We start from the raw sequence: 24,693 nt of genomic DNA on the forward strand, positions 1-24,693 counted from the left end.
GGGTGCTGCCGCCGCCATCTTGGGTATGGGAATCAGGAAATGGAGCCTTTCGGCTTAATTTCCCGGTTCCCTACTGCGCATGCGCGAGTCGCGCTGTGCAATAAGGATGGTCCCTGCTGCCTCTGGGATCTGTGTGTTTCCCAGCAGGCAGCGGGGCACTTGTGGAAAGGGGCGGGCACTTGCGGAAAGGGGCGTAATCTACGCCCCTTTCCGCAGAGAGCTATCCCGGAAGTGGGTGCAGATACCTGTACTGTACAGGTATCCGCACCCCCCTCCCCCCTGAAAGGTGCCAATTGTGGCGCCGGAGGGGGGGAGGGTTCCGATGAGCGGAAGGTCCACTTTAGGGTGGACCTCCGCTTTAAGCTTTGGCAATAAAACCTGGAAGCTGATTGGTTTCTATATATAGAGCTGCACCAGGTTTTGCACTCTCCAGTTTTAGTAAAGCAACCCCTCTGTGTTTATAGAATACTTTTATTGAAATCTAGAAAGCACACTGTGATGAGTGAAAGCTTGTGTCCCCTCCCCCTCCTGTGTTAGTAGAGATGAGCAGGACGTGTCCCGCTCTGTAATGATTCCCAGTTGTTCGGCTCCCTGCAGCACATGACAGTCTGCTCTCCCTGTGCCTCGCATGCTGCCCGGGATTTATGGGGTTAACTATTTTCAAGCTTCTACTCGAGCTCGGCGCTCAGCTATCTCCCCTGATCTCTTGCTCAGGAGTCTGCGCATGCTCAGAAGGCACATGAGGAGGCGGAGTGGGGTGAAGGTTCAGTACAAAGTGCGGATAGATCTGCAGGAGGAGTGAGTATTGGGAAGGGGAGCAATAATGGGGGTTGCCTCTTGTGTGAGACCATGCATTGACCACCTTCTATTGTATATATCTCTGTATACAGCTATAGGGGGCACCAGGACTGTGCACGCCCTCTTCGTGGCTGCTGATTAGAGCTTACAATCTAAGAGATCTAATATCCTACAAACCATTGCTGTATTCACATAGCCTGCAGATCCCATTGTTAGTGCATAGCTAACAGTACATGGATTACATATATAACAATGTATAGGTGATAGCGAACGAATGATGGCAGCACGTAGGTGATAGCTCACGAGTGATGATGCAGGGGCGATAGCGCACAAATGATGGTGGCATGTAAGTGATAGCGAACGAATGATGATGGCGCAGGGGTGATTGCGCACGAATGATGATGGAGCAGAGGTGGTTGCGCACGAATGATGGCGCGGAGGTGGTTGCGCACGAATGATGGCGCGGAGGTGGTTGCGCACGAATGATGGCGCGGAGGTGGTTGAGCACGAATGATGGCGCGGAGGTGATTGCGCACGAATGATGGCGCGGAGGTGATTGCGCACGAATGATGGCGCGGAGGTGATTGTGCACGAATGATGGAGCAACGGTCATAGCTCACGAATGATGTCGCGGAGGTGATTGCGCACGAATGATGTCGCGGAGGTGATTGCACACGAATGATGTCGCGGAGGGGATTGCGCACGAATGATGGCGCTGAGGTGATTGTGCACGAATGATGGCACAACGGTCATAGCTCACGAATGATGGCGCAGAGGTGATTGCGCATGAATGATGGCACAGGGGCGATAGCAAACGAATAATGGTGGCATGTAGGTTATAGCGACTGAATGGTGGCACACAGGTGATAGCGCGCGAATGATGGCGCAGGGGTGATAGCGCGCGAATGATGGCGCAGGGGTGATAGCGCGCGAATGATGGCGCAGGGGTGATAGCGCGCGAATGATGGCGCAGGGGTGATAGCGCGCGAATGATGGCGCAGGGGTGATAGCGCGCGAATGATGGCGCAGGGGTGATAGCGCGCGAATGATGGCGCAGGGGTGATAGCGCGCGAATGATGGCGCAGGGGTGATAGCGCGCGAATGATGGCGCAGGGGTGATAGCGCGCGAATGATGGCGCAGGGGTGATAGCGCGCGAATGATGGCGCAGGGGTGATTGCGCGCGAATGATGGCGCAGGGGTGATTGCGCGCGAATGATGGCGCAGGGGTGATTGCGCGCGAATGATGGCGCAGGGGTGATTGCGCGCGAATGATGGCGCAGGGGTGATTGCGCGCGAATGATGGCGCAGGGGTGATTGCGCGCGAATGATGGCGCAGGGGTGATTGCGCGCGAATGATGGCGCAGGGGTGATTGCGCGCGAATGATGGCGCAGGGGTGATTGCGCGCGAATGATGGCGCAGGGGTGATTGCGCGCGAATGATGGCGCAGGGGTGATTGCGCGCGAATGATGGCGCAGGGGTGATTGCGCGCGAATGATGGCGCAGGGGTGATTGCGCGCGAATGATGGCGCAGGGGTGATTGCGCGCGAATGATGGCGCAGGGGTGATTGCGCGCGAATGATGGCGCAGGGGTGATTGCGCGCGAATGATGGCGCAGGGGTGATAGCGCGCGAATGATGGCGCAGGGGTGATAGCGCGCGAATGATGGCGCAGGGGTGATAGCGCGCGAATGATGGCGCAGGGGTGATAGTGCATGAATGATGGCACTAGGGTTGCCACCTCATTCCTTTAAACCAGAACACATATTAATTACACAGGTTCTGTGGCTAATTAAGGAGGTAATTAAACTCTCTTTGTGCGTTATCCGCATTTAATTAGCCCCAGAACTTGTGTAATTCAAAGGTGTTTGGGTTTAAAGGGATGTGGTGGCAACCTTAGATGGCGCAGAGGTGATTGCACACGTATATTAATTCGTATACAGTAGTGCGTAGATAATAGTACATGGATGATAGGTAAAGCTAGCCATAGATGGTTAAAATCTCAGTCGGTTCAGCAGGGATCGGCCGAGATTTGAACCATTTATGGGCAGGCTGACTGTACACAAGTTGAGCAATTTGGATATAACCAGCATGTTGGGATATTACATGAAATTATTGCCTGCTGCTATATCTGCTAACAATAATCACTTTGTTCTCCCTGCGCACTTGTGGTTGTGGGAAAGAAAATGGCATAATCTGTGGCCTGTCTAATAATTCATAGACAATAGTGCTATTGTGAGATCATAGTGCTAGTGCAGAGTATGGATAATAATTCATAGATAATAGTGCATAGATGGCTAGGGTTTGCAGTTTTTGATACCACTAATTAAGGATGAGCTCCGGCGAGTCCACGTGCAGAGCCCGCCAGGAAGTCGGCGCTGCACTAATCACAGGCAGTGAGACATTTCCCGATCTCTGCAGTCGCATATCAGGACAATGTCTCACTGCCTGTGATTAGCGCAGCGCTGCGCCGACTTCATGGCGGGCTCTGCACGTGGAGCATGCGAACACGCCGGAGCTCATCCTTACCAGTAATGCACTAGGAGGGCTGAACTCACTTAGAAATTTCTTTTGTATTTTGATTATTTTTTTTATTCTGCACAATTGCCATTTTTTATATTTCATATTTATGTAGTCTTTTTATAATATGATATACTGTACATACATGTTACCTAGAAATGTGCACATAAGGTGCTGAGCAGCTTAACCACTTAAAGAAGAAGTCCAGCCTGAGCTTTTTAGTCTGGGCTTCTCCTATGGGTCACAATTCTTTTTGCACTCCTGTGACTGACCAGAAGCAGCTCTCCTCTCGGGGAGGAGTGAGAACCGAGCCATCAACGGCGTTCGGTGGATCGGTTCTCAGTGCAGGAGACGGCGGGGGACAGCTGCACCATCGGTCTGATGCTCCATCCACCGAGGTAAGTATAAATCAAAAAACAAACATACTTCTCTTTAATACCCCTATCAATCCCAGGCCATTTTTTTTGTTGTTTCGGTGCTGTAATAAATAGTCTGACTGACAATTGCCCGGTCATGCAACACTGTACCCATATAAAAGTTATATTTTCTAGACAGAGCATTCTTTTGATGGTATTTAAAGCTTTCCTTTTAGTATGGCTGTTTTTGCATAGTTGCATTCTTCTAGCTTATACCACACCTGGCTGATCCCCCTGGAATCTGGAAGTCACTGTAGTAGTTTCTGCTACTATAGTGATCTCCACTATCCCTGCCTTATTACTTACTAGTTTGGCCTTCTCCACCACTAAAAGATTGCAAGACCTTCTCATTGCTCAATCCACGGCAATTTTTTCGTATGCCTCTTCGGGGCCAGGCATCTTCCTTCTTTAATTACTGCATGACCATTCATGATCCTGGCAGTGGACTTGGTGGATTGCATGGCCAGGTTCCATACATGGATGGAATGTTTTGGATGCAATCTTGCTTTGCCCACCCTTCATCATTACTGCTTGCCCCAGGATCATGTTTCTGTTTGAGAAGAGGCAGCCATCGCCAATGGTGTGGTGGTTGGGGTTGAGCCCTCTCGCACATTTATTTCCTATGGTCGTGTCTCCTGGTAGTGCAGGCAAGGTGGCTGATCCCCGGGCCTATGATACCCCGCCTGCCTCTAAGGTACAAAGTCTATGGTACCAAAAGACTTTACCGGCTAACATTATTTTCAACCGTTCCATTCCACTTTATATAGTGTGCTTGCCTGCACTGCATGCGTGACAGCTGTGGTGATCATAGGGGTAAATGGAGCCGGTCATACATGAAGTGGCTGGGCATTGAGCGATCAGCATGTTGACTATACATAGCCCACTTAATAAAGTACCGCTAAGTCTTGTGACCACCACTTGTAACAAATAATGACACCACTTTTCTCCTGCTCTGTTTCAGCAGTCCTGTGAAGAAGTATAATGTCTGACCTTCCGGGTTTAGATAAAGCTCCAGAAGATGTGGAAAGTGATGACTGCCTTCCCTCCTACACCCATCTCTACAGCCCCGTTCTCCTTCAGTAAGAATGCTTTACTCCTGATCTAAAGGTCTCTGTTGAGGACATGTTAGCTGCAGTTTTATTCTGCGCTGCCAGGCAAGATGTCTCTTAAAACAGGCCTGGGTTACTACAACTACAACTCTCTCTCTGGTATGCAGCTGAAAGATGTCCTGCATTTCCAGCATGAACAAAAAACTGAATTATTTGTTTTGGGTCAACTTATGTTTTAGGCTTCATTCACACAGCTATGGCTACTGCTAGCTTTAACTGTGCTATAACTTACACCCTTGCAAGGGCGTATCTTATCAGCACAGGGATGCACAGGTGTTCGTGCATCCCCATGCAGGCAGTCCTATTCTTGTCAGTTGGAAAGCTGCAGCCTCGTGGACACAACCGCTGCATCCAATTTGACATCCTTGTGGGTGCAGATGCATCCTAGAACTTGCACTGTCTGCATTTGGGGGATACACGCCTGCACCTACATGGATGTTATATGGGGAGCTGCTGCTGTGTCCATGCGACCACTGCATCCCAATTGGCATTAATGGGACTGCCTGCATGGAGATGCACAGAGTACAGCCTTTATACCAGAACACTTATATTAAAGCTGTACTCCGGACTAAACAAATATTGTCTAAATACATTGCTCGTGTATTCTTCCTTGAATCTTGGTGTGCTCTGTGTATTTCTTCCAGATCTGTGCAGTAAAAACACATAAGGCAGGATCATACATGGGTTGCAGGAAAGAAATTTGCACGATTCCTCCAGTAACACAGGCAGTGTTAACGGGAATCATCAATTGTCTTCTTTCAGTGGGGGAAGCCATCCCCACTGGGATAAGACAGTGGTCATCAGATAGCTATAGCAGCCACTAGTGATAATTGCAAGAGAATCCGGCAGGCTGGTTGTACCCAAGTTGATCGATCAACTTGTTACATTCAGCCTGCCCATTAAAGGTTTGGCAGGAACTGGCCAAGATTCCAACCGTGTATAGCCGGTGTTCTGTCGAGAAGTGCCTCCCATCAAATAGTGCCCGCGCATGCACAGGACGGAGCCACACTTCAGGTGTTTTGCCGATCAGCTGTAGTGACGTGACCAGGGCGCAAGCGCACATCGTAGGAGGCATCTCTCGATGGGAGATACCATTTCACGGCCACAATTGAAACCTATACAAACAGCGGGGGGAGACCGTAGTTCTCACATTGTGCCTCGCTGTTGCATGGTGGCTTTACAGTGTGCTGATGGTCTGGTTTTGTCCGTGTTGCAGGACAGGTTTGCTGTCTTGAACGGACAGTTTTCCCTCTGTGAAAGGACGGGTTGCAACACAGACAAAACCAGCTCTTCAACACAAACACTAGCCGCCCTCCAGCAGCAGTGATGCACAATCTGAGAACTACAGTCTCCCCCGCTGTTTGTATAGGTTTAAATTCGGCCTGCGAAATGGTATCTTCCATCGAGAGATACCTCCTACGATGTGCGAATGCGCCCTGTTTACGTCAGCCCAGCTGATCGTCAAATCAGCTGTTGTGCTGTCCCGTACGGCGCATGTGCAGTACATAAAGGGCATTATTCGATGGTGGGTGCACTTCTCAACAGAACACCGGTCTAATAGTACAAAAACACCTACCAAAAAGTTCACTTAAGGGTTTGTCTTGTACCCCCCTCTTTTTGTGTCCTGTGAAGAAGTGTAATGTCTGACCTTCCAGGTTGAGATAAAGCTCCAGAAGATGTGGAGAGTGATGACTGCCTGCCCTCCTACACCCATCTCTACATCCCGGGTCTCCTCCAGTAAGAATGCTTTACTCCTGATTTAAACGTCTCTGTTGATCACATGCTAGCTGCAGTTTTTTTCTGTGCTGGCAGGCAAGATGTCTCTTAAAACAGGCCTGGGTTGCTACAACTGTCAGGGTTAGCTAGACACACCGGGCCCATACACAAAGTACACCAAGATTCCAGTAAGAATATACGTGACTCTTGTATTTAAACAATCTTTGCTAATCCCAGAGCTCCGCTCAAATTATTTCCATCTGGGAAGTAGCTTGAGTCACACAGAACTGGGCAAGTGTGGGAAAATCTCTTATCTCTGTCAGGAAATACTTCTGTGGATGAATGTAACATTGTCACCTGAGCAGTAACATGGTTCCTCTCTCCCATCCAGGGGCAGAGTGGCCTTTATCACAGGAGGGGGCTCAGGGATTGGATTCCGAATTGCTGAAATATTCATGAGGTATAATTCTCACTCCTTCTTTATCTGTTATCCCCCCCCCCCTCTGCCCCTCCATCCCGGTTGTACTCTTTAACATTGATTGTCCTGTTCATTGATCCCCAGGCATGGCTGTGACACGGTGATTGTTAGCAGAAACCTGCCAAAGCTGAAAGAGGTAACAGGAACTCCTATTTTCTACGATTGCATGTAATAAATCCTATAGGTAACCAATCAGAAAAAGAATATTTAAACCTGATTGGTTGCTGTTGCTCTTTGCACTCTTAGGCCTTCTTCACATAGGAATACTTAAGCGTATGCCTGTGCAAGGGTTGTGTTTGAATGCATGGGGATGCACAGGAGATCCATGCATTTTCATGCATGCAGTCCCATTCGTACACTGCCGCGTTTCCAATTTGACATCTGTGCAGGTCCCTTAATGCACACTGTTTGCGTCTAGGAACCCACACCGGCATGTATGTCAAATTCGGAGCAGTGCCAGTGTCCCTGCGGTTACTGTGTCCCAACTGAATAGGACTACCTGCATGGAACAACTGTGCATCTCCATTCTGGCAAATGCGACCTTCACCCGGATCTAATCTTAAAGAGGTTGTAAACCCTCAAGATTTTGCACCTTAATGCAGTAAAGTGACATTAAAGGTATCTTAAATAACAAACATGTCATACTTAGTGGCCCCTATCCTGGTCTTCTGGGGTCCCTCTGCGGCTCTCTCGGCTCCTCCCCACATCAGATAGCCCCCTCGGAGAAGTGCTCTCCAGGAGGGTTACCTTGCGGGCACCCTCCCGAGTCCAGCATTCGGCGTCCATAGATGCCGAATGCAGGACTCACCCCTGGGCCACGTCATTGGATTTGATTGACAGGAGCAGGAGCCAATGGCTGCGCTGCTACCAATCTATTCTATCAGCAGCCGAAAACCCCCCCTAGCAGAGAGAAGGCGCGTCCCCGTGGGACAAGTTCGAGGGTTCAGGTAAGTAAAACTGGGGGCGGGGGGCTGGTCACTGCATAGGATGCATTAAGATGAAAAAACACTTACCTTTACAATCCCTTTAAGGTGAAAAACCTCCCCCCCCCCTTTTACTTACCTGAGCCTCGTAATTCCTGTGTTGGGAACGAGCACACCATCTTCAGCTGTTGTCTCGTGTCCTGTTTGGATAGATTAATAGCAGCACAGCCATTGGCTTCCGCTGCTGTCAATCGAACGCAATGACATGGGGGGCGCGGCAAAGTCCTGCTGTCTGTGTCAATAGACTTGGCAGTGCGCAAGCACGGTTTCCTGAAGGAGAGCGCTTCTCCGGGGCACTCAAGAAGAGGAGGAGCCACCAGTGCCGCTGAGGGACCCCAGAAGAGGAGAAACGGGGCCACTCTGTGCAAAACCATCTGCACAGCGGAGGTAAGTATAGTGTTTGTTATTTAAAAAAAAAAAGAGGGTTTAGTTGGATGTGCAGACGCATGACTTTTGGCTGGAGGTTGCATAAACATGTATACTTAGCTCAACCAAGAGTTCATATTCATGTGAAGGGAGGAGAAAGAAGTGCAAGTAGAACTGGAGGGCAGAGTAGAAAAAGGGCATGCAATTTTTTTTTTTTTTATAGGAAAGATAGAACTACGTTTTTCAGTTTTTTCATAATTTGGCTTACAAACAAAGTACAGAACACAAGGGATATGAATTGCAGCCATGAACCTGTTGCCACTTGCATGACACATATGTGTGGTGACAAAAGGGTGGGCTTTAATGCTTACATCTTATGTACGTCAAGCTGGGAGACAGAAGTAAAACTTCACATTGTGCAATCTCCTTTAGATTTACCAACACTATGTAATATAAGGGCAAACATAAACAACCTATTCACAGCAAATCAGGAAGGCTCTTGCACTACATAGTTGATAGTAGATCTAAAAGAGATTTGTACATTTTATGGTCACCTTTACATTCAGGAAATGGCTGCCCACTCCACATGTAAGGAGCTGTTTGAATAAGGCTGGAGTTGGTGATTTTACAGAATTAACTGAACAAATTGGTTTTACATTTTGCCCTTTTAAATGCATATCCTTATTTCTTTTTTCAGGCAGCTGATAAATTACAAGCGGCAACAGGCCGGAAGTGTCTTGCTGTGGCTGGTGATGTCCGTCAGCCTCAGACCCTGGTGGACGCTGTGGATGAAGCCTTGAGAACTTTCTCCAGAATAGATATCCTTGTAAACAGTGAGTGTTCCAGGGTGGTATTTTCCATTCTCTTTGGTAAAAATCATTTTGCAATTTTTTTATGAGTAAAAGAATAGTAGAGGTTAAGTGATATCCTTCATTAGCTAATTTAAATTATTTTCTTTTTCTGCTCTGTGCACAGGGTGCACACATGGTCCACCTCCCAACGAGAAAGGACCCCGGCCCTGATTCCTTGAGGTACATGGTTATTAATGGGGACTAAAAAGGTTGTAATCCTAAATAAATTAAAAGATCCAGTTCCTTTTAAAGCAGGTTAAACAGCATATTGCTTGTGCTTTCTAATTTGTCCCTTTCCATGCTGTAAAAAAACTTGGTTGGTCCTGCCTGTTCCTGTGTCCCCCTATGTAATCTGGCCACAGTAATAATGGCTGCTGACCCATGATACCATGGTATGTGTCGCTGTCATCCCGTTGCTCTCCTCTCCCTGCCTGTCAGCTCCTTTGTGTGAGCGATTTCTTCGCCCCCCATCTTCCCCCTCCCCTCCTGCCACTATTAGTAGCTGGCAGTAAAACCAGAGAAGGATTACTGCCAGCCCCTCTGTTATACCAAACTATAATACACAGTGTAAATGTTTGTGACCACCGGCTGCTCTCCTCCCCTGCTCTAATGGCTACAGCGTGAGGAGCTGAGCGGACAACACAGCAGTCACGTGACCTCCCAGCTGACATCAGAGTTGGATCTCAGCCCCTTCCACTGTAGCCCTTTAGATGGGGGTCAGAGAGTGGCCGGAGGTCACATGACTGAGGTGATGTTAGATGAGGTATTTAGCGGCATCATTTTATAGAAACGTACACTGTGTACTATAGTGTGGTAGAACAGAGGGGCTGGCAGTAATACTTCTCTAAGTTTACAATCATTTAGGCCGGGTTCACACCGCTGCGATGCGGGAACGCCGCGAATCCGCAGCGTTTTCCCGCATCGCATTACTCCCGCCGGCAGTTCACACTGCCCTATGCGGACGGCTGGGAGTGTCAATGATATGTTAAGGACACCCCCAGATCCGTCCGCATATCGCAGTGCGATCTGCCGACTCGCACAGGAATCGGATCGCATGGTGTGAACCCCCATGCGATCCGATTCTGTTGCGGACCCAAAAAAAGGGTCCCGTGCGAGTTTGCTGCGGGAGCGTTGCGAATTCAGCCATACTATCTGTATGGCTGTACTCGCATCGCTACGGAGATAGGATGTGATTTGCGGTGCGAATCACATCCGGATCTCCCCCCGCAGCAGTGTGAACCCAGCCTTAAGGTACTCGTGGTCCACCCAGATGAAACCAGGTGGACCCCATTCTTCAGGGGACCTGCCAAGGCAAGGTCCACCCAAGTACAAGAGATAGAGAACCTCACCATATGGCACTTGCCCTCCTCCCCCAAGACTTTCAGGGCAAGTCCAAGGACCTACACCTACTATTTTAAAGTGCATATGTTCTGTGCAAAATAAATTGCTTGGAGTGCCAAAATGCAAAACAATGCCTGACTAGCCAAGCCTTAAAAAAAACTGTCAGACCTTTAATCCTGTTGGTGTCACTGTTAGGGAGATTTGCTCTCTCTAATTTTTCCAATCACCAGTGTGACCAGGAATAAATGTTGAGGGCAAATCAAAAAACGTGATTTGCCACTAGAAAATCTTCCAATGGGAACACTTTGCCCCGTGACAGCTGTCTAAAAGAGGATATATTTCACATTGGAAAATACCCTCTCACTTTGAGTCTACAGGAAGTGGAGGGAAATCACCCTGAGACACGAATGTTTAAAAAACAAAACAAAAAAAATGCATTTTTAACTCTTACTGAGTTAAAAAATTACTGAAAAAAATGATGAAAATTGAATGATTTTCAATTTTTTCAACAAATAAATATGTGAAAAGTGTGGGGTACATTTGTTTTCAGCCCCCCTGAGTCAATACTTTGTAGAACCTCCTTTTCACTGCAATTACAGCTGCAAGTCTTTTTGGGGATGTCTCTACCAGCTTTGCACATCTAGAGTGACATTTTTGCCCATTCTTCTTTGAAAAATAGCTCAAGCTCTGTCAGATTGGATGGAGAGCGTCTGTTAACAGCAATTTTCAAGTCTTACCACAGATTCTCAATTGAATTTAGGTCTGCGCTTTGACTGGGCCAATCTAACACATGAATATGCTTTGATCTAAACCATTCCATTGTAGCTCTGGCTGTATGTTTAGGGTCGTTGTCCTGCTGGAAGGTGAACCTCCGCCCCAGTCTCAAGCCTTTTGCAGACTCTAACAGGTTTTCTTCCAAGATTGCCCTGTATTTGGCTCCATCCATCTTCCCATCGACTCTGACCAGCTTCCCTGTCCCTGCTGAAGAAAAGCATCCCCACAACATGATGCTGCCACCACCATGTTTCACAGTGGGGATGGTGTGTTCAGGGTGATGTGCAGTGTTAGGTTTTTGACACACATAGCGTTTTGCTTTTAGGCCAAAAAATAAAATTTTGGTCTCATCTGACCAGAGCACCTTCTTCCACATGTTTGCTGTGTCCCCCACATGGCTTCTTAAAAGCTGCAAACGGGACTTATTATAGCTTTCTTTCAACAATGACTTTCTTCTTGCCACTCTTCCATAAAGGCCAGATTTGTGGAGAGCACGGCTAATAGTTGTCCTGTGGACATATTCTCCCACCTGAGCTGTGGATCTCTGCAGCTCCTCCAGAGTTACCATGGGCCTCTTGGCTGCTTCTCTGATTAAGGCTCTCCTTGTCCGGCCTGTTAGTTAGGTGGACGGCCATGTCTTGGTAGGTTTGCAGTTGTGCCATATTCTTCCCATTTTCAGATGATGGATAGAACAGTGCTCCGTGAGATGTTCAAAGCTTGGGATCGTTTTTTATAACCTAACCCTGCTTTAAAATTCTCCACAACTTTATCCCTAACCTGTCAGGTATGTTCCTTGGTCTTTATGATGCTGTTTGTTCACTAAGGTACTCTAACAAACCTCAGAGGGCTTCACAGAGCAGCTGTATTTATACTTAGATTAAATTACACACACATTTTACTAAATAGGTGAATTCTGAAATCAATTGGTTTCGCCAGATTTTAGTTAGGGGTATCAGAGTAAAGGGGGCCGAATACAAATCCACCCACACTTTTCACATATTTATTTGTTAAAATTGTTTAAAATCATTTGTCATTTTCCTTCCACTTTACAATTATGTGCCAGTTTGTGTTGGTCTATCTCATAACATCCTAAAAAAAAAATACATTTACATTTTTGGTTGTAACATGACAAAACGTGGAACATTCATTTCAATGAATACTTTTAAAAGGCACTGTAGGTGTGACTTTTATTACACAGTTCCATTAGTTCAGCTTGACCAATGTAAGCATGCTTGTTCCATACCTCACCAATCCCTCTGCAAACTTACAACTGTGAACTTACACTTTAAATTATTTAGAATTGTTTTTTTTGGGGGGTATTTCTTTGATCCTTTTTTATCAGACATTCAATTCTGAAATGGTTCTGAAACCCACATGGTTTTATTTTTATTTTATGTTATTTTTATAATGCTATTAACAATAAAGATGGCCGCACCATTTGGCCTATATGTGAAATCCACATGGAAAGAATAAAGAAATGGCTGCACATCCAGAACTCCTGATTGCCTTTTTTTGTTCACTGGCATAAAACACCAAATACACCAACATATGGTCACATAGACGCGTTTCACACATACATCTTGTGCTTAATCATTACGAAATCCACATACTTATTTACAAAATTTAAGCTGGCCATACATGGATCAAAATATAGCTTGTTCAGCAGGGACCGGCCGAGACTGGATCCATGTATGGACAGGCTGATTGTACCCAAGCAGTTCCATCAGTCGACTTTGGTACAACCAGCCTGTCAGATTTTTTTTTTCACACGTGATTTACTGCCAGCGGCAATATCGATGTGGGAGGCATTCCCCCATCAATGCTGACTGTGTTGCTGGGGAGAATCAAACAATTTTCTGTTTTTCCATCTATGGTGGAAGGACAGAAAATTGAATCATCTATGGCCTGTTTTACAGACAGAAGCAAGGATATAAAACCATTAAATGGAAAAGCAAATATTTTCGTTGACAGACTATAGTAGTAACAGTGATTGTGTTCAGATGTTATCCTAAGTTTCTGAACTGAACAGAAGTTGCTTTGTTTTCTGTGATATTTGGTGTGCTCACGCTCACTCTTGTCTTTTGTGTCCAGATGCAGCTGGGAATTTCCTCTGCCCGGCCAGCAACTTGTCATTCAACGCTTTTAAGACCGTCTTTGATATAGACACAATGGGCACATTCAACGCCAGCAAGATTGCGTTTGAGCGCTACTTCAGGGTAAGTACAGCATACAGTACAGGACTGCGGGTAAAGTGACGCTAAAAACGTATTTGAGGTGTTCTTTTAATTTGTATACATATTTACCACCTTTTGGTCTCTACATACATTTCGGTGTTCTAAAGAGATTATGGATTTTTTTTTTTTTTTGTTATTTGATTTAGGCAACATGCTAAACGTGATTGTAAAGTCTTGTTCTTTTTTCTTTAAAAATAACAAACATGTTATACTTACCTGCTCTGTGTAATGGTTTTGCACAGAGCAACCCAGATCCTCCTCTTCTTGGGTCCCTCTTCTGTGCTCATGGCCCATCCCTCCTGTCAAGTGCCCCCACAGCAAGCAGCTGAGCCGAACCACAGCTCTGTGTGTCCATTCAGATATGGAGCTGCAGTTCGCCCCCCCCCTCTCCTAATTGGCTGGCTAACTTTGACAGCAGCCCGAGCCAATGGCACCACTGCTGTGTTTCAGCCAATCATGAGGGCGAGTCCCAAGCGGCTGAGCTACTCTCGCGCACATCGCTGGTTAGAGACATCAGGTAAGGCAGGTTTACCTGTCAAACAGTGCCCTCCAGTACTGTTAGCGATGTCAGGGCTCCAACTGGTCCAGGGCACTTCCATCTTCTATCCAGTCTTCCTTCCGAGTTTGGGCGCTTGAATGGCTGGGCTGTGATGCAGTGTTAATTTTGTCGACTAAATGAATACTATTTTAGTCGACTAAACTACGCCTAAAGCAATTGAGATGACTAAAATACGGCTAAAGCAATTGAGATGACTAAAATACGGCTAAAACTAAAATGGCATTTTGGTCAAAAGACTAAGACTAAAAGGAATTGAAATTTAAAGAGGAGTGCCACCTTTAAAAAAATGATTAAAAGTCAGCCGCTACAAATAATGCTGACTTTTAATAAATGGACACTTACCTGTCCAGGGTGCCTGCGATGTCGGCAGCAGATGACAAGCAATTTATCGTCTCTCGGCTGCCCCACCCCTATCCTCTGTCAGGGAACTAGGAAGTGAAGCGTTGTGGCCTCACTGCCTGGTTCCATACTGCGCATCTTCACTGGTCCCCGTTGTGTTCCGGGAACTGTGTGTTTTCCAGAACACAACCGGGGGGGGGGTGGGGGGGATATGGTGGACATCTGCGGCTAGCTATTCCCGGAAGTGGGTGCAGATACCTGGATTCTACAGGTATCTGCCCCCCCTCCCCCCTGAAATGTGCCAATTGTGGCACCGGAGGGGGGGGGGGAGAATCCGATGAGCGGAAGTTCCACTTTAGGGTGGAACTCCGCTTTAACTTCAAAATTAACACTAGCCTGTAGAGCATGTTCATACCTCGATACCTTAAATACTATGAGATTTTTCACTCCAGCAGTATATAATGACTTTGGAAATTGTAGAGAAATGTTAACTAATGCATTACAATTTAATTACACTCATTAGATTTTAGATGACTAAAATGAGTTTTAGTCGACTAAGACATAGGACATTTTAGTCGACTAAATGTACTGGAGATTTAGTTGACTAAATACGACTAAAACAATTGCTGAAGACTAAAATGGAACTAAAACTAAAATGCCATTTTAGTCTTAATACTAAAACTAAATCGAAATTTGCTGCCAAAATGAACACTGCTGTGATGACTCCCACGCATGCGAGTCCCTTTATCATGGCACAGAGCAGTGCCATAAATATACTCTGAGCTGCCCATGCACAGCTCAGTTTTCCTAAACGCTGACAGGCTGAGAGAAGTATTTATGAGAGCACGGGGATCTCTTTATCATAAAACAATACCTGTCAGCATTTGTTTTATTTTTTTATTTTAGAGAGTTTTTTTCACTTTAACACCTTAAAGGTGCAAACTAATATTTTTTTAGGAGGACATAATGATGAAATGAAAGAATACTTTATGTTGACTGCACGAGTATTCACTGTTCTGAGTCAGTACTTGGTAGAACCAAGTTTTGGCTGCAGTTACAGCTGTAAGTCTTTTTGAGAAAAGCTGGCCATAGATGGATTGAAATTCAGCTGGTTCCGCAGAGACTGGCAGAATTTCAATCCATCTATGGGCAGGCTGGTTGTACTGAAATCGATCTATTGATCAACTTCAATAAAATCAGTCTGTTGGGGTTTTTATTTTGTGGGATAGCTGCCAGCAGTGATCAGTGTTCTGCTGGTGGGGAAGGCTCCCCGCCGGCAGAACACTAGTGCTATGGGAAGGATTCCCCCATCGACACTAAATGTGTTGATTGGGGAATTTTAGCAATTTTCTTTCCTTCAACCCCATGGTTGGAGGGGGGCAAGCACTCAGTTGAGATATAGTTGTCTAGAGTAGCACCAGGTAAAATGTAATGAGAGGTACTATGTATGCGATGAAATCTCTCACATAAACGCCCCGGATGTTTGTCATATAACGTAATTTTACTTTGAGTAGACATATCTGGATGATGCCTTTTCCAGTAGCAGATTCCCTACAGTGTAAAAGCCATCTTAGTGGCTATTTACCTGCTTGATTGCTTTTACAGGCCGCAGGAAGGGAACATTTTATTTACATTTACATTTTCATGAACGTTTTCCAGAGCCATAAATGTTCACAACTAAAAGATTGAAGATCACTTATATTTTCTTCCTATGCAGTGATCGTGTTTACAGTTGTACATCTGTTGTATGGCCACTAGGGGTCACTATAACGTCATGTCATTATCTTCTTAGGCTTATGATAGACTCTCACCATACAGGCATACCCCACTTTTAGGTACACAATGGGTTTTATTTACTAAAGCTGGAAAGTGCAAAATCAGACTCACTTCTGCATAGAAACCAATGAGCTTCCAGGTTTTATTACCAAAGCTTAACTGAACAAGTTGGGGTTAGAAGCTCATTGGTTTCTATGCAGAAGTGAGGCTGATTTTGCACTTTCCAGCTTTAGTAAATAAACCCCATTGTGTACTTAAAAGTGGGGTATGCCTGTATTGGCGTTCCTACTATTCCATTTTCATTAATCTATTTTTTTTCTTTTATAGGATAATGGTGGTGTCATTATAAATATTACAGCAACATTGAGTTACAAAGGACAGGTCCTGCAGGTGCACGCTGGCAGTGCTAAGGCCGCCATAGGTAAGGGTTTTATGGAAGTAACTTTAAAGTATATGCTAACCCAAAATCTGTTATTCAGAATGTTTGATACCATGTCTCACTCAATACAGTTTTCTTAAGCAAAGCCTATCATATCTATCAGATAGGAAGCCCAACTGTAAGGTGAAGGAGCTTGCACAGCAGCTGCTAAGCACAAGGCTGTTGCTTAGTGTTGTTACCCTTCAACAGGAAGTGCTGCTACTGGTAGGATCTTCAAGTAAGAAACTTTACAACAGTCACAAAATAAATTGCTTAAAGAGGAAGTAAATATAATAAGGCTTACCTATAGGTACCCTATAATAAGGCTTACCTATAGGGAGTGTAAATATCTCTTAAACATGCAATGTTTAGGAGATATTTATTGCACATGCAGCCAGTGACATCACCAGGGCATACGCTCTAAAGGAACAGCCAGCATCATTCCTTCAGAGCCCTATGCCATGAACAGCATGCGTGAGAGTGACATCATCGCGACTCTGGCCAATCACAGACCCGGAGTCTGCGAACCCGGAAGCAAGATGGGTGAAGATGGAAGTGGCCTGCAGCGATGACATCTCACCATAGGAATGCTTCATTTTCAGGTAAGTTTCACATAATGTGCAAGTATGCAATGCATACTAGCACAGTATGACATTACCTTGCAGGAAAAATAAACGTCCAGGGGTATACAATTGCTTTAAGAAAACTGTATAGAGTGAGACACGATTCCAAACATAGTGAAAAATAGATTTAAGTTTTACATGCACTTGAATGCAGATTTCAGAGCCATATTTATTGTGGGATACCGTGCAGTCATCCGCAATCAGTATATGTGTAATGCTTTATCTTCCAAAGTAGGTGTTTTTTTTTTTTTATCTCTATTTAGTTTTGCATCTTCCCATGTCTGCTGTCTGCCATCTGGCTGTTTATTGGACAATCTCCCAGCCAATGAGCAGGTAGGTGGCACTAGAAGCTATAAAGCTTAACCACCCAAGAACCTCAGTTGTTTGCAATGTCTGCGATGGTAATCGATCATGGGTGAGCTGCGATCAGTGGTATGAGATCTTCTTGATCTTGTGGCATTGCCATCAAAATCCTCCTTCTAGTGCATCACCGAGACCCAAAAGCTTAGGGCAGTTATACTTGGCCTAGATGTTATAATGTCTCTGCAGGTGCAGCTTTTTTATGACTTTTTTTTTTTCTTTAGATGCCATGACAAAGCACCTGGCAGTGGAGTGGGGTCCAAGTAAAGTGCGGGTGAACAGCTTGGCACCTGGCCCCATTGTTGGCACAGAGGGAATGCGCAGATTGGGTACGTTTACAGTATGGGGCGCTTTCACTTTTAACTACGTTAAACTGTTCTAATTTCAATATCTTTGTGTGTATATTTTATTTCCCCTTTAATATTTTTAGATGCTGATCCGCTTTAATGTATAACTCAAACCTGGGAAGTTCAGACTCAGTTGCCTATATACATTGTATGGACAAAAATGTGTAGACACCAAACTATGACAACTGTATGAACTTGTTGGACATCCCATTCTAAATTTCTAATCTACCTAAAATGTTAATAACCATGTATATGTGTGTGTATATATATATATATATAATATATACACACACAGTATCTCACAAAGTGCGTACACCCCTCACATTTTTGTAAATATTTTATTATATCTTTTCATGTGACAACACTGAAGAAATGACACTTTGCTACAATGTAAAGTAGTGAGTGTACAGCTTGTATAACAGTGTAAATTTGCTGTCCCCTCAAAATAACTCAACACACAGCCATTAATGTCTAAACCACTGACAACAAAAGGTCTCAGGTGTGAATGGGGAGCAGGTGTGTTAAATTTGGTGTTATCGCTCTCACTCTCTTACTGGTCACTGACACCTCATGGCAAAGAACTCTCTGAGGATCTAAGAAAAAGAATTGTTGCTCCACACAAAGATGGCCTAGGCTATAAGAAGATTTTCAAGACCCTGAAACTGAGCTGCAGCACGATGGCCATGACCATACAGCGGTTTAACAGGACAGGTTCCACTCAGAACAGGCCTCGCCATGGTCGACCAAAGAAGTTGAGTGCACGTGCTCAGCGTCATATCCAGAGGTTGTCTTTGGGAAATAGACGTATGAGTGCTGCCAGCATTGCTGCATAGGTTAGGGGGGGGGGGGGGGGGGTTAGGCGGGGTCAGCCTGTCAATGCTCAGACCATACGCCGCACACTGCATCAGGTGCACATGCACAAAGCAGTTAAGTATAACGTTAATTTTAATTTTTTAACAAAAAAAAAAAAGCCTTTAGAACCATTTTCAAGCACCCAATTTTAGGGCTTTAAAGCTTGGTGCCAGGGATTTGTTAACAGTTTAACCACTTCCCGACCGGCGCATGACCATGTACATCTGCAGAATGGCACGGGCAGGCAAATTGGCGTACATGCACGTCCATTAGTAATTGCCGCCCTGCCATCGCGTGCACACCACCGGCGGCGTGTGCCGGTCGGGATCCCCGTGAGTCCGGTCACGGGTCCCGCGGACTCGATCGCCACGGGGATACCGCTGCCTAGCAACAAGTGACACTGATCTCTGCTCCCTGTAATTGGAGCAGAGATCAGTGTTCACTAACACAGCCACGACCCCCTCAGTTAGTAACACGCACCTAGGACACGCTTAACCCCTACCACTGCCACCCCCTGGTTAACCCCTTCACTGCTAGTGTCATTTGCACAGGAATCAGTGCATTTGTCTAGCACTGATTGCTGTATAAATGACAATGGTCCCAAAAATGTCCGATGTGTCCGCCATAATGTCGCAGTCACAATAAAAATCGCTGATCGCCGCCATTACTAGTAAAAAAAAATTATTAATAAAAATGCCATAAAACTATCCCCTATTTTGTAAACACTATAAATTTTGCGCAAACCAATCAATCGCTTATCGCAAAAAGTGGTCTGGTCTTAAGCCAGCAAAATGGTCCGGTCTGAAAGTGGTTAAGGGTTCATGTCCACTAATTTTTTTTTTCTTAATGCCTATTGCAGTGATGGCGAACCTTGGCACTGCAGATGTTTTGGAACTACATTTACCATGATGCTCATGCACTCTGCAGTGTAGTGGAGCATCATGGGAAATGTAGTTCCAAAACATCTGGAGTGCCAAGGTTCGCCATCACTGGCCTATTGTAAATCTAGCAGCCCTTTCCTGTGCCCATGGAGCCTTATGTGCCACGCACAGCCTGCCATACAAGTGTGCAGCCATACTCTTGTAAGCATAATGCTTTTTTACACTGACATTTACCTGTACAAGTGCATCTGACAGGTTTTCCAAAAACATTTGTAAAAACCACGAACCCACAATTGTGGATAAACACTAATGCAAAGAAGCATCAGTGTTTACAAGTGTACAGCCATTCACTTGTATGACAGGCTGTACAGGGCACATGTAGCTCCCCGGGTGCCAGAAAGCGTCTGGAGATTTATGCCTATTTTAGTCCATGCTGCATGAACAAGCCATTTCCATGTTTATACTTTGATATATTTGACACTTTAAGTTAATTCTTGCATTTCAGGTGGAGCAGCCGCAGAAGCAGCCGGCTTATGGAATAATATTCCTCTGCAACGACCAGGCAATAAAACAGAGATCGCCCATGGAGCCCTCTTTCTGGCCAGCCCTTTAGCAGCTTATGTTACTGGAACAACCCTAGTAATGGATGGTGGATCCTGGATGACCTCGCCCAATTACCTTCAAGCATCGCTGGGTACCGCTCCTTCTCACCTTTAGGTGATGTTACTTGTATCATGCAGCTAGGGAGGCAAATGGGCAAAACAGGGGTCCCTGTGCCAGCCATATAGGAGCTGTGGATCACTAGCATACAGTATTAGAAGCTCCATGGATGTGTAGAAGGGAAGGAGGCATGAGTAAAGCTTGCAGTACTCATCCATTATTACTATGGTGTATAGGTGTGTGTCCCTGGATAGAACAGTAATGGTGTTCACACTGCTTTTTGGCAAGAGCTAGGCCATTTAGGTGGACCAGTGAAAGTACTGACATTGGAATGCAGAGGTTTTTCTTTTGGTGTCATATCAAAGTCTCCATTAAATTTTTTTTTATGACATTGGAGAATGCAAGGGGTTATCTAATTGGCTGTAATTTAGAACAAGTGTAGTTCTTTGGGCAAGAAGGTATAGTGTTGCAGTCTGATCACTGATTGAGAGGAGACTGAGGAAATGCTTCCTCCTGCCTGCAGCATACTGACGACTAAGGCCGCGTACACACGGGCGGACTGTTCGCCCAACTTTGTCCGCTGAACAGTGTTTGGGCGGACAGTCCGCTCGTGTGTGGGCTTTCAGCGGACAGTTTCAACGGACAGTTGGACGGACAAGGTTTTTCGGAAATTCCGCAAAACTGTCCGCTGAAACCTTGTTTGAGCGAACAGTCCGCCCGTGTGTAGGCTTGTTCGTCAAACAAAGTTCCGCGCATGCTCAGAAAGGATTTTCACGCCGAAAGCTATAATGCAGTGTATAGGACGTCGTATTTTTCGTCCCGTCGTACGTGCCGTTCACGTCATCGCGCACGGTTTCAGCAAACTGTTCGTCCGTCGTGTGTGGCCATGTCCGTCCATGCTAAGTTTGAGCGGACTGTTTGCCGAAACTGTTGGACGGACAAAGTTGGGCGAACAGTCCGCGCGTGTGTACGCGGCCTTAGGGTCCATTCACACTAGATGAATTGGCACATTTTTTAACATATGCCAATGCAAGGACCTGTGAAAATGAAGGTATGGGAATGGGAGCAGTTCACATTGGTGAGGTGGTGATTTACACTGGAGCAAAAGTAGAGTATTACTTTTTAATCCGAAAAGGTACATCTTTAAAAAAAATAAAAAGTCAATGACAAGTCCACATTAAAGATGTCATCTCAATCTGTTCAGTAAATTCAAATATATAGTTTAAAAAATGTTATTTACAATTATCTGTAATGTGGTGGTCTTGTCATCACCCCCTCCTGCTTTTTAATTAGTCCTTTGATGTAATAGGTGGCCTCAATCACCATTACAGAGGCGGGGCACATTTTGACTTTTTTAGGAAGGGGAAGATTTGCATGTCATTTCAACTTCCTTTTTTCTGGATCTTCTAACAAGGAGGGACATGTTTTTTTTTTTACCAATGGTGACCTCAGCATATTTATTGTTTTCCTGTAAATGCTTTGTCCAGGTTTGTGTAGAGTTGACTATAATAGTGTAGTCCGGAGGGTAAAGGTCCAACTGTAAGGATGTGTGTTGGTCCAGGGGCATGGAGGTTACCAAAGGGCATGGAAGCATGTAGCCCCACCTCTGTATGTAATTAAAGCGCAACTTCACCCAAAAAAGGGACATTCTGCTTGGTTGTATCCCCCTCCACCTCTTCACTGCCACATTAGGCATTTTGCAGGGGGAATTGGATACCTGGTTTTGACAGGTACCCACTCCCGCCTCCGGTTAGATGCATTGCGGTGGAGGATGTTCATTGCATCTCCTTCCCCCCGCAATCTTCTGAGACAGACACAAGTCCCAGAAGACTGCAAAACCATTCACATCGTGCACCACGACTCGCGCACACCCAGTAGAAAACCACTGCCTATTACCCTTACTTAGGATGCCGATGTCTGCTCCCAAAACCAATTGAAGAATCGGCTCCAGTGAGGAAATCACAGGCTTCCTGGACAGTTAAGTGTCCTTATAATAAAAGTCAGCAGCTACAGTATTTGTAGCTGCTGACGTTTATTTTTTTTTGGGGGGGAGGGGGAGCTGGAGGTCCTCTTTTTAACTGTAGAGCGGTTTTACATATATATATATATATATATATATATGTCCTGATTTTTCAGATGTGGATGTTATGCTATGAGGAACGCCACAGTGGCCAAAACGCGTTAACATTTTTACACTGCATATGCTGGAATGCAGCCAATAAAGATTTTGGAATGAAAAGTTCACGGCTTTCTAATTGTGATTAGGTGACCAAGCTATATTGCTCTTTCATAATAGAAAAAATAGGGCCCCCCACCTATGCATTGTAACTATAGAAGACTGCCTGAACACAATTTTGGATATTGTGGCAGGCAAAGTATTTTACTTATACACGATCAGCCATATCATTACGACCACTAACCAGTAGAGTCAACAACATTGATTTATATGTGTTCATATCTGAAAGTGGGTGGGATATATTAGGCAGCAAGTAAAGTTGATGTGTTGAAAGAAAACATGGGCGAGCGTAATGATTTGAGTGACATTGACAAGGTCCAAACTGTAATCGTTAGAGCAGGGGTCGCCAAACTATGGCCCTCCAGTCGCTCAGGAACTACAATTCCCACCATGCCTAGTCATGTCTGTGAAGGTCAGATTTTTACAATGCCTCATGGGACGTGTAGTTCTGCAACAGCCGGAGGGCCATAGTTTGGAGACCCCTGGGTTAGACGATTAGGGCTGAGCAACTCCGTAGCTGCAGCTCTTGTTGGGTGTTCCCGATTTGTAGTGGTCTAAGAAAGGAATTGGTGACAGGGTCATGGGTGGCCAAGACTCGCTGATGCATGTGGGGAGCAGAAGGCTCAAGGCTGGCCTGTGCAGTCCGATCCAATAGAAGAGCTGCTGTAGCTTAAATTGTTGAAAAAGTTAATGATGTTTAGGATAGGTGTCAGAACACGCTGTGCATCGAAGCTCAGGGCGACTATGCTGACCTGTGTCCACAGCCAAAGCTCCTACAATGTGCATGTTGGCATAAGAACTAAACCATGGAGCAATGGGAGAAGGTGGCCTGGTCTTATGAATTTTAAGAATGGTTTGAGGAACACAGCGATGATCCATAGAGGCCACACCTCACAATTTACAGGACTTAGAGCAGTGATGGAGAACCTTGGCCCCCCAGATATTTTGGAACTACATTTCCCATGATCAAGTACACCGTAGAGTGGATGAGCATCATGCGAAATGGCGAACCTTGGCACCCCAGATGTTTTGGAACTACATTTCCAATGATGCTCAAGTACACTGCAGAGTGGATGAGCATCATGGGAAATGTAGTTCCAAAACATCTGGGGTGCCAAGGTTCACCATCACTGACATAGAGGATCTGCTACTGATGACTTGGTGCCAGATACCATAGCGTACCTTCAGAGATCTGTTGGAGTCCATGCCTCAATGGGTTGTAATGATTTGGCTGATCAATGTAAGTATTTTGGTTATGTATATTATTATTAATTTGGCAGGAGTTCAGCTGTTAGGTACCAAAAAAATCACAATTGATTCTTTACTTCTATTACTTGAGTCTACCCTTCTATAAAGTTGTTAATTGGACTGCACCTTAATTGTGCACCACTCTGTTCTATACAGCTGCTTCTCAGCAGATTCCGAAGAGGATTCTGGACGCTGCAGTATTTGATAATGACCGTGCGTTCTGATAATTAACTGTGTGGATTGCGGGCTGCTTTATCTTAGTTCCCTGTTCGAACACTATTAACCTATTTCTATAATACCAGCACTTTTTATTTTAACAAAGCAGAAAGTATACAAATTTCTCTGCTGCAAGCCCAAATTAAAGAGGTTGTATACCCACAAAAAAAACAAACCCTGTAAGGCAAAGGCATAAAGAGCTAGTATGCACCGCATACTAGCTCATTGTGAAACACTTATCTTCAGTCGAGGCATCTGCATCGCCTCCTGGTCACCGCTGAGGGAGCTGACTTTTTCCCTCTGTGATCCTTCCAGGTTCGCGGATCTGGTGCTGTTAGTGGCCAGAGCCACAATGACTTCACTCTTGCGCATGCGCGCAGGAGTCTTTTTTTTTTTTTTTCGGCAAGGAGATTTTCTGGCAACATCTGCCGCACCTTCAGAGCGCCTGCACCGCTGATGTCAGCGGCTTAATGCAAGGTGAATATCTCCTAAACCGTATTAGTTTGGGCGATATTAATTTTACCCTACAGGTAAGTCTTATTATAGACTTACCTGTAGGTAAAAATCACCTACAGGGGTATACAACCACTTTAA

The 24,693-nt window shown here is 45.4% G+C and overlaps 1 protein-coding gene across 3 annotated transcripts in view; it reads left to right on the forward strand.

Annotated features, from left to right (window-relative positions):
* Positions 1-645: 645 nt before the first annotated feature.
* The window catches only part of DECR2 (2,4-dienoyl-CoA reductase 2), a 28,822-nt gene continuing 4,774 nt past the window's right edge, over positions 646-24,693 (forward strand). Inside the window, exons 1-9 of one of the 3 annotated variants that reach the window (XM_077449294.1) lie at positions 646-798; positions 4,694-4,811; positions 6,949-7,017; positions 7,120-7,171; positions 9,082-9,217; positions 13,442-13,566; positions 16,586-16,679; positions 17,884-17,988; positions 20,245-20,456. In XM_077449294.1, the coding sequence (XP_077305420.1) occupies positions 4,714-4,811; positions 6,949-7,017; positions 7,120-7,171; positions 9,082-9,217; positions 13,442-13,566; positions 16,586-16,679; positions 17,884-17,988; positions 20,245-20,456 (891 nt within the window). In that variant the 5' untranslated portion in view covers positions 646-798; positions 4,694-4,713. The remainder of the gene's footprint in view (positions 799-4,693; positions 4,812-6,948; positions 7,018-7,119; positions 7,172-9,081; positions 9,218-13,441; positions 13,567-16,585; positions 16,680-17,883; positions 17,989-20,244; positions 20,457-24,693) is intronic. The other 2 variants (XM_077449292.1, XM_077449293.1) reach the window with 2 other exon arrangements.

Source organism: Lithobates pipiens, unplaced genomic scaffold (genome assembly GCF_037356315.1).
Source record: "Lithobates pipiens isolate NorthernLeopardFrog02 unplaced genomic scaffold, aLitPip1_a1.2 Scaffold_22, whole genome shotgun sequence".
Lineage (NCBI taxonomy): Eukaryota > Metazoa > Chordata > Amphibia > Anura > Ranidae > Lithobates > Lithobates pipiens.